The sequence below is a fragment of the Amblyomma mixtum genome, chromosome 1, assembly GCF_055824585.1.
Source record: "Amblyomma mixtum isolate Tamu chromosome 1, ASM5582458v1, whole genome shotgun sequence".
Taxonomy (NCBI): domain Eukaryota; kingdom Metazoa; phylum Arthropoda; class Arachnida; order Ixodida; family Ixodidae; genus Amblyomma; species Amblyomma mixtum.
In genome coordinates this window covers 283821340-283834685 of record NC_143012.1, presented here as the reverse complement: position 1 = coordinate 283834685, position 13346 = coordinate 283821340, and the positions used below count along the sequence as shown (strand labels likewise).

The 13346-nt window shown below is 51.4% G+C and overlaps 1 protein-coding gene across 8 annotated transcripts in view; it reads right to left on the bottom strand.

Moving 5' to 3' along the window:
* LOC149371922 (uncharacterized) overlaps window positions 1-13346 on the bottom strand; it is a 636308-nt gene that overhangs the window by 31310 nt on the left and 591652 nt on the right. For all 8 annotated transcript variants that reach the window (XM_089566243.1, XM_089566242.1, XM_089566246.1 and 5 more), the window contains one exon: window positions 2829-2933. In XM_089566243.1, coding sequence (XP_089422369.1) covers window positions 2829-2933 — 105 coding nt within the window. The remainder of the gene's footprint in view (window positions 1-2828; window positions 2934-13346) is intronic.

Here is a 13346-nt window from a genome sequence, read left to right as displayed (position 1 = left end):
CTTACAGGTTCAGGTTTGCCCTGTTCAACAACGTGCTCTGCTGGCGCTGCGAATTCACGAGCCTTCGAAATGGTAAGGACCTGCGCAGCGTTATCTCCAAAACTAAGGCCCTTTTCTTTGGGCAGCATATCCGAGCGATTATTGAAAATGGAGGGATGCTGCTTAGGCAGGTTTTGGGAGATGGCTGCCTCGGTCAGACGCACCCCGAGCGGGCTCTCATTTGCGACGCGGGCAATGGGCAAAGACACGCAGTTTTCATTCATGATTTTAATTTCACTTCGCGCCGGAACCTCCTGATTTAATGTCGAATTCCTCTCGGCGCGCTTCGCCAGTAAAGTTTGCAACTCCAAACGCATTAAAGCAAGTTGCTTTTCATCGGCTTCCTTGAGACGAAGACGTTCTTTTTCTATCCTGTCAGCCTCCTCCTTAGCGGCTTCCTTGCGGTAAAGGCGTTCTTTTTCAATCCTGTCAGCCTCCTTCTTAGCGGCTTCCTTGCGGCAAAGGCGTTCTTTTTCAACCCTAACGGCCTTCTCCTTGCGTTCCCTTTCAACCCTGTCGGCCTCCTCCTTAGCGTTCCTGATTCCCTCCTGAATGAGTTCCCAGGTCTCCCAAATTTTGTCACCCTGCTCCTTAGCACCCCATTCCTCAATAGCCTCAATCAGCTGCGGCTTTCTGTGACTCTTCCTGGCCTCAATACCCAGCTTTTCACACAGCAACATCAACTCTGGCTTCTTTAGCTTGCTCAAATCCATGGCAACTCCCGAACGAGGACTTTCAAAAATAAGCTGCTACGTGAAATGCTTAAGCGAGCACGTGCAGAAAAACAATCTACAGGTAGTGATAAATTTCCAGAGTTATCAAGCCTGGCAGATTCTTAAAGAAAGTCAAGCGCTCACCACTGCTGAAGCCAGGACCAAGCGTGGAAGATCCCGCCGCTGCCAACCAGTTGATATATTTGTCGATGCTAGAAGCGTGTCCCACCAGGCATCGGGTCCAGGAGCACCGCCGCAGTGCCGAAGGAGGAAGGAAACGTGGGCCGGAGACAGGGAGTAGGGGAAGTGAAGGGAAACTGTATTTACATTTTTACATTATTTACATAGAGCGGGACTGAGAATGGCTCTCAGTGGAAGGGCAACGTCTTCGTCAACCGTAGTCGACTGGAGCTAGCAGGCTTCTCTCGGCCACACTCACGGCCGAGTTAAATATCGTCCGGTTTCCCCAGATCCCTGGCTGGGGAAAAATGGTCGACGAGCACTGTCCAATCGGATGGACCGAAGGGGACCTCCTTGTTACCGCCCACGGCTGGGCAGGTGCGAGCTTGTCCACTCTGTCGCAGCTGGGTCGAAGAGAGGGGAAGATTGCTGACTCATCCAGCCCCGCGGGGAAAGGAATCTCCTGAAGTCTTTCAGCAGGGGAATGAACTTGCCTCCCCGCCGATTGCCCAGAACGCGAGTCGGGGACACAGAATTCTTCAATTATCCGCCAGCGTGACGGCGCCGCCAGGTCGCCTCCGCATTCACGGTGGTTGCTCGGACAATAGCTCCTGGGCCTCGCCTGCCTTCGTCGCCGCTGCACTCCGTTCAAGGAATTTCGCTGGGGTTTTGGCTGACAATGGCCTTTGACATCCCTGCCACACTAATCCGCTGAGGCTCGGAGGGGCATTCCAAGCTTCTCACTTCCCATGGTCGTCGCGAGGTTGTCGACCTTGGCGATTGTTCACGGTAGCGGCTTGATCGGGCCCACGTGGTCCGAAGTGGACACAGGTGTGACGGGAACACACAAAGAGAACCGTCATTTTTCATTTCTTGACTTGGTCAGTGACCCAATTTTCCTTTGTGAATAAATAACACAAAGGGAGTTAAAGGGGGGGGGGGGGGGGGGGGTAGAAACACAACAACGCCTATATACACGCGAAGGGCACTTAGACGACAGCCACCATTGCCCAAATGTTCGCCGATAGGAGAACCCTCGTTAACGAGCTCGAGTTAACGGATCCCGAGAGGCAACGGCTTCGTCAGTGTAGAACGCGCTACAGACCCGAACAAGCAGCCCCTAAGCCAGCAGCCTACTCAGGTTCTGCAGACTAGGGCCGCGGAATGCACAACTCCACCACGTGGCAAGCGTGTACGCGCAGACGAGTACGCGCGGGAAGTGTGTAACCTCAGACGCGGCAGCGACCGTGCGTGCGTTCGCGTGACGGAAGAGCAGTCCGGGAAGCAGGCATGCGGCCAGCGGCGGCGTATCGAATCAATAGGCGTGCGGTGTCGGCTGGCAGCGGTAGGCAGAACACCGGGGACTACTACCGCGTCGGCACAACTGCTGCCACCGCCGCAAAGAACGGGGAGAGGAACAACTGGGCCGAAGATGAAGGATGGCGGCCTCGAAATTAGCGCCTCCGCTGGCGGGGCATAATTCTGCCATTAGGGAAGGCGAGGAACCATTTGTCACGCGGGAGAACGCACGCGGACAAATAAGAGACCCGGCTAGCCGCGCGAAAAACCCCGCCGACAAGGGCTTCACTAACAGACCAACCGACCGAACCTCCTGCACCCCCCCACTCCCCTTCTTCTCCCTTCCCTCTCCAACCCCCTCCATGGCACCGACCGGCCGAACCTCGGGTTTCGACCGCGACGACACAGAGGAGTAACCGCGGCGCGTCGATTCCATTTCGCCGACTTCGATACGCGCCACTTGGCGGCGGCCCTGTTCTGTGTTGTACGCGCGCAAACACAACGCCGACGGGGGGAATGCAAATGATCCCAGGGAAGAAGACGTAAGAGGGGGTGGTGTGTTTGCGGGGGTGGAGAGGGCGAGAGAAAGACACTCACTTGCAAATCGTGCAACTTCTGCTGCTGCTCGAGCAGTTGCTCTTGCTGTCGCCGCAGCTCCTCCTGCTGATGCTGGTTGGCCAGGCCCTCCTGCTCCAGCTGCGTCTGCAGGCCACAAAGAAGAACGGAGACGACCGAGAAACGTGAGACACGGGAGAAAGAGCCGCACTCGCCGCGTGTATAGTGTACACCAGCAGCAGCGATAGTGACGAAGAAATAACAACACAAAAGCAGAGACGGCAGGCATCAAGGCGGCGGTTTCTTTACTTATCGCTTGCCAGCCGCTGCTGATGCTCGCTTCGCATTGCATTTTAGTGTGTGTGCGTGAGGATGCGACTTATATGGGAGTGTCAGCCCGTCGCGGTGCTTTGCGGCTTGCTTTCCCTCTTGGCAGCGATACGCGGTCAGGACCCTGGCGGCCGACACTGGCGGAAGTGGGCAGACATGGCCACGTGCGCTCCTCCCCTCCCTCCCCTGGCCGGTTTCAACGCTCAACGAAATCTTCGTGAACACTGTAGCGGAAGATACTGAATAGAGTTTAGACGACTAGCCAACAAAGCTAAGCCACAGAATAGCGAGAATTTCAACGTCAAAGTAAAAGCTATCGAGAAGGGCACAGTGAAAAGAAACAAGAATTTGTTAGAGTACAACCCTTGCGCGCACATAAGTTCTTCGAACGTACCGTTCATGCCAAGCCGTTTAATGAAACTTTTCTTTAGGAGTCGGCCTGCGCCATAGGCAAAGTACACACTGCGCGTCAGTGTGGGAGACGTTCACTAAGCACCGGCGTTTTGAAAAAGATTTGACAGCGTGACGGTTGCTCACGGCCAGAACGGCAAGTTCTCAATTGCTTGGTGATGGATCTCTGCAATTCCCCGAACTGACTACTCCTTTGTCCGAAAGCGGGGGTCCATGAAGAACTCGCGACGGACGACGCCCTGACGACAACCACTTCGGCGCCCGTTGGCGGGGAGGCGGAGCAGCCAGACAACATAAAAAAAAATGGACCAAAGGCAACCCGAGCTGACGAGGAATGCTGCACAACGGCGGGAAACCAGAAACCACAGATATCAATGAGGCAGAAGTCGACTCCAGACCACTCTTTCAGGGAAAGGGCGGGTTTTGAGAAGGAAAGGCGTGACTCGCACTCGACGTTCTTGCATTTCCCCTCAGCAAGTAGGCTGGAGTCGACGTCTACCGCATTCATGTAAACGTGGCTAGAGATTACAAGCCGCGCCTTTTTAAAGGGCTGCATAATTCCGAGCCTTACTCCCCGCCACCCCCTAACACAGTCACATCACCGCGGTAGGCCTCCCGAGACGACCATCCGCTGAGCGGGATCGGCTACGAGTCCTGCGCTTCCTAGAGAGGAGGGCTCGGGTAGCCCTCGGTCAAACCTCATCATCTGCGCCTGTCACGCTCCATGATCATCATCTTCAAGCACCTGATCACCGAAGCTGGATCAACGCTGGATCGAGGCACTCTAATCGTAGCCGCGTACGGAGGGCGCCTCAAGACGTCCGGGCCAGCGGGGTCGTCCACGCAGTTCCGCATTAAATTTGTCGTTGGCCTTATTTCGTGTGTCTGAATCCTCCTCTCTAACCAGGGAAAAGCGCGACAGCGGTGGTACCACACCTGCAGCTCAGTTGAAAGCACTCACTCGCCATTCGAGTGCAGTTTATTACTTGGTTTAAGTGTAATAATGTGTACAATGCCCGAATTAGTTTGTGCAAAGATCTAAACGAAATCTTGATCAATACATCATACTCTGCTCTGAACGTGTAGACTAAGTTCAGAGTGACACTGCTTTTTCTTCGCCCATACAGTAAACTTGAGTGTTCCGCCTACAAAAAGGGCAATCAATCAATCAATCAATCAAAACACACGCCAAACAAAGACACGCAATGCTGGTCAGGAAGAGAAAGTTCCATGATAACAGCTCAATAAGACAGCGCAAAAAAAAAAAAAAAATCAAGCATGTTCTTTTCACCCAGTCATCCATTCATACGAAATTTTCGATCTTGCGAGCTCTGCATTAATGAAGAACACAATGTGCCAGAACGCTGGAGATGCGAGGCTACAAAGCGTTCCAGCATTACACACAAAAGTAAGAGCGTCCACAGGACGTTGTGACCGTAATTATATGACGCATTTACAGACATTCTGTCGAGCAGCTCGCGTGACCAGCGCCGGCGGCACGACCGAGGGAAGAGAAGAGATTATGAGATGCTGCCGTACTCGCCATGTGATGGACGTAAAGGCTGAGACCAAAGCTTCGAAATCCCTCGACGTGCGTGCAGATTCCACACACACAGGCAGGAACGAAGACGCGAGCAGAGGCGGCATCGTTGCCCAGCGAGGGAGGCATTGCAAAGCGTTTCTATGATCCTCGAGTCGTGAAACTCTTCTGCACAGAACCGCGCGAAAAGGGCAACACCCACTGTACATTGTAAAGGAGAGATGGGAGGAGCCTTCGAGTCAAGCACCCCGTTCAGGGCAAACGCTTCACCGCAGCGAGGAACAAATCACGATCTTTCGGCCTTGAGTACGGAGACGATTCGAACCAGGAAACAAGGCAGAGGCAACGACTTCAAGCTACTGTCGGGAGAGGGCGCGCGGACCGCCGGAAATGCACAGTATGTAGCCGATGACGCGTACCCCCGTCGACAAAAGAAAATAGGAGCCATCATGCCACGCAAGGAAGCAGTCCCACTCCCCCCCGAGTCAACCCGGGAGACGGGGGCGTTGCCCCTCAAGTCTCTTCTCATCCCTTTGACTCCCGACGCCGACAGGGGGAAAACGGAAGGACAGAAAAGACCCACAAGCTGCTGGAAAGCACATCCACATGTTCCCGCAAGTGCGAGAAAAAAAAAAAAAAACCTGCGGCGTGCGGCTGAAAATTCTGAACAAAGGAAGCAAAGGCCGCCGCCGCCGCCGCCGCCTTGGGCAACTCAGTAACGACCTGCGCAGTTTTCAAAGAGGATGCCGCTCAGTGGGTGGTACTCTATTGTCGCAGTCACCTTACCAGACTGGAACCCGGGAAAGTGACCGGGACTTTTTGAACAATGTTCGTTTTAGGGTCCCTTGGCATATACAGTGGACGAGGACAACAGTTACGGGCTCCTCAGGAACAGTCTCAAGACGTTTAACCGCCACGACCTCACAGCAAGCAGCATTTTCTGTGCAGGTCATCAAGACAACCGCTGTACCTTTCTGGAATGTAAGAAAGGAGCTGAACTGGTTCCCGGAAAATTGCGTTTCTTTTTTTTCGACGCAGTTTGTTTAATCGTGCATTGTCTTTTCCTTTCTTTCAAGTTACCACAACTAAAGACCCGCGCCTCAATTATATTCAATCTCGATTCGTTTTGAGGATGCGGTGTACTTCACGCACTACCTTCTTTGATGTAACCAATAGACAACTGCGGCTGAAATTAAGTGAACTAAATGCGTTTAGTCAACTCAACTCCTGCCCGCTTCAATTTGCACCTTTGTTGAAGAAAACGACCCTCTGGCTACGCGCCCAGCGTAGGAGAAGCACTGCATTCTTTTGGCACGCGCGGGCGCTGATAACTTTTGTGTGAATTTCTTCATAACAGCTCTTCTCTATTTTTTTTTCTCTTGCGCCCCTCTTCAATTTCACGCGAACGATTCCACAGGCAAAATGTCAGTTCCTGAAAGGCTCCAGACAAGCGGTGGCCGTTTGACTCTATAAGAAGGGCACTTCAGTCAAACAATGGCCCAGCAAGACTGTATTCAACACAACGGATGAACGCCATACAGATGAACTGCACACAAAACGCCAGGAAGGAACACGTTTACAATGTTCGACGCGTGGTCTAAGGCCACAACTAAGAAATTCACAACAAGGCTTCAACAGAGTACGCAAAAGCAGCACAGACGCACACTGTACTCTCAAGACGTTAAACCCCATAAACCAAACCTTAATTCCTAGAATAGTTTAGTGCCAGCACCAATGAAGTACAAAACGTCACATTCCGGCGCTAATATCCCCGCACGCCGAGTTCACTCGCCGCATAAACCTGAAATGTCGACAACTGCGCCATTGAAGCTCGTGGTTAGGATCTCATACACACTCGCAAGAACCATCCTTCAGCTCGCGATAGCGAAGACCGGAAACTCTCAGATAGCCGCAACGGCGCTACGTTCGAGCCTGGTAAACAGACACCCCGCGGCTGGGCGCCTTCCGGCCGACAACAAAGGCGCCTGGACTTCCTTAGTTCGAAAAGCAAAGCAAATCAAAGAAATACCCCGAGTGTCTCTCGTTATCCGGAGCGGAAACGTGGGTCGAAGCGTGATTCGTATACGCTGAGAGAAAGGAGAACGTCAACGTATTTGTGAAAAGGAAGCCCGTTCATGGTACATCGCATAAAGCCAGCGACCGAACATACGCTGTGCAGGCGTCTTGGAAGTTGGAAGGAAGCGTTCCTCATATGTCCAATTCGAGCATTACGCGCTTAAATTATTGTGAGTACAAGCTGAAGTTGGCCTGCATCGACAGATTATTGCGCTCTAATGGCATCAACAACAACAACAAAAAACCTACTTTCACTAAATACGGGGCTTCTATAAGCTATAGAAACGGTCAACAAATGGAAGACAGGTGCCGCCATCACCGCCCGTTTTCGCAAGCACACTGCTGCGAGTAGGTTGTCGTTCGCACATCTCTGAGGCTAGCCTAAACAACCATTCAATTCCAGCAGTGATTACGGAGTCTTTTTCTTCGTGACGTCAGGAGATGGAATCAAGTAGCGGGGAAAATTCTAAATCCAGTTTTCTCGGCAATAAACACATCTTTAGCGTCCATATAAAATGAACGATGGCTTAACTAGTCACATTTGATGGAAAGATGTCCAACACGAGTAGCATTTGATGGTGATAAGATAAACGCATGAGGTGTTTGCGCAAAATCCAGTAGAGTGGAACTAGATCGATCAGTGCCGGGGCTGTCGGGCTCTTAAAGGTGCACTGAAGAGGAATCTGAACTTGTCTTTTTGCCGCGGGAACTCGATCTACACGTTCCCAGCATTCTTAGAAACTGCGACTTATTGCCCTGTGCGGCCAATTTCCCTAATTAAATCGAATTGACGTCCGGCTCCCGCCCTTTTTTTTGAATTCTGCCTCGTACGGTGGGCGGAGTCGACCAATGCGTGGAGTGCCTTTCACCCAGTCCCGTGGCGGCTTGCCGCTCTGCCCTCGGCGGAGTAATACGTAGTAGTCCGTAGTAGCAAATAGACCGCGCGTATTTTTATTTCTGCGGGCTTATTTTGCGGCTATATTATCTGCGAATGATACTATTTATTCATGGAAAGCTAAACAACAAAATAAAGCGAAAGCAAAGCCTCCACGGAGCTGGCTGTAAGGAACTTCACACGTTGGTCGACTCCGCCCATCGTACGAGGCAGAATTAAAAAAAAGGGCGGGAGCCGGACGTTAATTCGATTTAATTAGGGAAATCGGCCATACAGGGCAATAAGTTGCAGTTTCTAAGAATGCTAGGAACGTGTAGATCGAGTTCAGAATTCAGAAAGACGAGTTCAGAATCCTCTTCAGTGCACCTTTAAGAAGAACGATAAACATCGTTTATCTTAATTTAAGTGCCCAGCGTAAAATAAATAGTTAACAAATAAGGGCTCACGTTTCGATACCAGCCACATTCTGGTCCTCGCGAACTTAAGATTTCTGAGCTGCACTGCAACAAGCACAGTCTCAATCGGCCTTTACTTTCTTTGTATAATCTCGCGCTACTTTGCAAACGGACTCTATTCAAAGTGTATTGCGCGATAAACCGGTACTGATTAAACCACTAAGAAAAGAGAAGCGCGGAGCTAGTTTTAAGCAAGTCGTTATCGAAGCAGCCTACATTTTTTTTTAGTAGAGAGAGAGAGAGAGAGAGAGAAAAGGACGGAAAGGCAGGGAGGTTAACCAGGCGATGCCCAGTTGGCTACCCTACACTTGGGGAGGGGAACAAAGGGGAAAAAAGGAAAAAGAGCGGCAAGGAAATGAGTTTTCTAAGTGTCCAGCGACCACCATGTCACAGGGACATAGGGCGCGCACTGAAAACTAAAAGATTATAGGCGGGAATGCAACCCCGAGTCTTTTAAGAAAGTCAGGAGCGCTTTCACCGCTTTCCGTTGTCTGGAAGGTTGAGGACCTTTTCAATCTCATTAATCATAATTTTAATTACGAGTCACTGCAACTCGCTGAAGTTGTCTATCACACATCCAGCAGAACACAGTTAAATAAGCTCGCTTAAATTAAGGTCATCAAATGTACCTGTATTACCTTCGCTCAAAAGTTATAATAACTACAATGGTCTCAGGCATGCGGAAGTATACTCTAAACGCGTTTCAGCGCTTCAGAACTGTTTCTTTATTTTTATTTTTTTTCTCACCGCCGAAACCGCCAGCGACCTTCGCGTCAGTTCACAGTGATCGATTCGCTGTTCCATCTGGTTGAGAAATAGCATCCCTAATCCGAATGTCCCGCGGGCACGAAGCCTCCAGTACGCGATCATAACTTCCTGGCTCCTAACTGCCCACCGACAGTCCTCCTGACAGCACGACCCGCCAAAGAAGAAGAAAAGAAAAAAAAAAGCGACAGAGCGCCAAGAAGAGAGAAAGAAAGAGACGTCTTTTAAAAGGATCGACCAAGTGGGAACACGCAAATAAAACATGAGAGATTAGAAGCAACATCACAAACGCTTTATGCTCGTGCTTGTTTCGGGGCATCTCTCCCTGCGGGGTGACCAGTCCGGCTTGGCCAGGAGGGCGCGAAGAGGGCGACAGGTTAGTTTCATTTGTCCCGCGCGCGCGCGAACTTCCTAAAGGCGTTCCGACAACGTGCGCTGTCTTACGCTCATTGGCGATTATAGGAGGGCGACCCCCGAGCTGCCGCAAGTCGCGGCGTCCTTTGTTACACGCGCCAAAGAAGAGGGAGCTCCGGGTCGCGCCGCCGCCGCCATACAGCCCCCTGCCAACACCCGCTCCTTCTTTTCTTCTGCTTCTTTTCGTCTCTACTTGGAACGACGCGGCGTGACCACTCCCGGAGCGGATTTGCGTACAGAGAAGAAGAGCGCCCGTAGAGTTCGCGCGAGCGGGCGCACGGTAAGGCGCCCAATTTGGTACGGCGCCGTGGGGGATGCATGCGATCGCACCGACACGCCGCGAGGAGCGGACCAGCGCGGCTCCCAGGCGCGGGGTGTCTCGTCACGACTGGACCGCGAGAGGGTCACGCGGGTCGCCTAATGCCGTACGTGACAGAACTGGCGATGCGAAAATGTGTGCGTGCGTGTATGCGCTCCATGCCCCCTCGCATCTTCTTCAGCTGCTTGGTTTTCTGATTTCTTCTCCTTCAACGGTTCACCCGGGGTCTCTCGCAGGGCGTGCGGACGCGTGTACCGTTTTGCCGCGACGACCCACACTCATTGCCTTTCATTAATGGCGCTTGTTCGGCTTAAACTGTGTGCTCGCCGAGAACGGGCCCCACCAGCGGGACTTCCGAAGCGAAGGCAGCGGCAACGCGGAGTGGTTTGTGTGCGTTGTTTTGCTCGAAACGTCTCTTCCACCGATTCCGGTTACTTGCCTGGCCACTTAGAAGGAATGTATATGGATGTTTGGATAAGAAAATGATGTGCTTCCTTATCTGTGGATCTTATTTATCTGGAGTTGAGATACACTCGGAGGGAAGGAAAAAAAGATTTCGCGGAATTTCAAACTTGTTTGTTCGTCGCTTGTTGTTCCTCGTTTAGTAGTGGGCAAATCGCTCCAAGAAAAGTCCTTATCGTTGTACACTCTTCTTTAAAGCCTGACTTATTTACTGTGAGACAACGAAATCATCCAGCCTGCTCTTGAATGTTATCTTAACAAACCGACATTTAGATATCCCGCTCCTTTCTTGATCGCCTATCAGTGCTAATTTTACATGTGTCGATAAACTCTACTTTATTTATATCGTAGTTTCTCGGGAGCATTGCCAGTATATATGTACAATGGTCTCCTACCATATTTTCACTGTCACTAAGACATCACACAGACATGTCACAGACATCTGAGCCCGCACCAAGCAGCACAGTTGTCATAAACAACACGTGAACTTGAAGTATACTAATAAAGAAAAGAACGACAACGACAACAATTAAAACAAAACGCAGATCTACTCATCCCAGCTGAGGATACAGCAAGATCCTTATCTTTCTCCACAAGTGCGCGATAGTACTCTGCCTCTCGAAACAACCAGCTCCTCCCACGTCGCCCATCTTTTCGACGTACCATGTTATATCAGTCATGTTTTCGGCGATAAGTATAAAAGCACTATAGAGAGCAGTGTGTCTGTCGATAGCATTTGCGTCGCAGAGATAAAGGCGCGGCAGGCAAGCACCTTTTAAAGATTTTCGCTCTCGCGAGGCCTGCCTCTGGTTGGAGGCGAAAATCCGGTTCGATAAGCCTTACTTGCACGCGGATACGCTCCACATTATCTGCAGCTGAGATAACAAATCCAGCGAAGTCCCTCAAGTATACCAACGCCCAAACAATGCATCCTCAGCCGGGGTAGATACGCGCGCACAGCCGAGAGAGAGAAGAGCCCATGCATAATGCGTCGCTCCCCGCTCTTGAGTTTTGGCGTGTACGGGGAGAAGCGCGTCCAAGGGAAACAACGGTATGCGCGCGGGCGGAACAAAGCCGGAAGAGAGCCAGTACCCGCGCGGCTGTATAACAAGCAGCAGGAGCGGTGGCGGCGCAGTCTCCCAACGAGAAAGCCCACGCTCGCCGTTGCCGGGAGAAGAAGGATAGCGCCGCGAGCCTCCTTGGACAACGTCCGCGGAAGCACGCTGTCGAACGCTCCGCGGGCGCACATCCCGAGAGTGTGCGCATCGAGAACGAGCGGCTCGGCTGTACGGCGAAGTGCTTCTTCTAGAAAGAAGGGGGGGAGCAGCGCCTGGACAGTGTTCGCGCGTGCACAGCGGAGTGGTGGTGGTCTCTTTGTTTACCGGCGCCCCAGCTATTTCCAGCTCGTAATCTCAATGCGGCCCGTGCCGCGTGGCGAGAGGGGAAGGACCCCGCGCCGTTGTGGTGGTCGCGCTTGTGTGATGCCGAGGCGGCCAGCGCGAGAGAGAGAGCCGTCCTCGTCGTTTTGGCGGCACCAATGGCGCCAATCCCCCCCCCCCCCCCCCCTCCCAAAAAAAAGAAAAACTCACGCAGTCTTCGATATGAATGTACAGGTGTACAGTCTAGCGCGATTTGTGGGTTATCATCACGTTTACTCAGGCTGAAATGAACCAACGGTTTTTTTCCTGGAACAATGGTCGTTTAGTATGCGACAAAAATGACAGTTCAGGACAGAAGAATAATTCGGCTAGCTAAGCTCATGTATTCGTTGAAGACATCTTGCGAAAATTAACCGCCTTACAGCAGTTTAATCAGACCAGGTTAACCCGATCACCTTCAAATAGCGGTACACAGTATATGCAAGCGAGATGAACGGATAGGAAGTGAGTATGCAACTAACAATTACTTCCGCAAGAAAAAGTGCGAAGAACGCTTGCTTTATTAATTATGTTAGCTTCTCTTTATTGTCTGAGCGAATGATTTCTTCAGACTTCCAAAGTTGAATGCGAAAGTAAGAACAGTCTCGGTCCTCAACTGTGGACCAAAAGTAATATTTTATGCTCTTCGTACGGTCTTCAGTGAATGAAACACCACAGTGCGAGCTCGTCATCGTCATGATCAGCCTGACCACGCCCTCTGCAGCGAAAAGGCCTCTCCCATATGTCTCTCCAATTAACGCTGTGCGAGCTGTGGTGTTAGGTAAATTTTGGTGTGGTGCGATGTTAAGGATACCATTGTTCGCAGGAGACGCTGAAAAGCGTGTCAGTAACTGAAATGCTTTCACAGCTCTTACCAGAAAGCTTGCTTTCAGCAAAAGGTCCAAGCAAATCATCCCAGCACGAGTCCATGACATCGGACGCATCTCAGCACGCCGACGGCCACTCACTATACCATCTGTGTGCGTCTTACTATGTGTATATCTAGACACATAGTAATGCCCGGGAAATGGTAGGAGTGCGCATTTCACGGTCGTAATGAGTGAGGGAACTGGCGCCGCACAAAGAGAGAAAGAAAATTACGGAAAGACCAGACATCCAACCCGACATTTCTGAGAAAGCAGTTGAATTGAACCTTCCATGATTGCTTTGAGGTTCTTACTCTACTGAGCTTTCGTTCTATAAGCCGAGTCTTCACGGAGGCGACCGAATTTTTTTTCACGGTGATGGTGGCCGGAGGTGAGTAGGGGGTGGCCGTGGGTGGGTTGGCAGCCACCTAGCTAGGGGGGGGCTGTATGGTGGTGGTTGTGGACGGCAGCTTGTAGCACTGCTATTGCAGTAAAAAAAAAAAATCCCGGCCTACCTCCAGCATAGTGATTCACCTTAAGCTGCTATTCTATTACATCCTGCCTCACTAATAAATCAGCTCGCAAATAAATAAAGACGGTTTAGCCAGC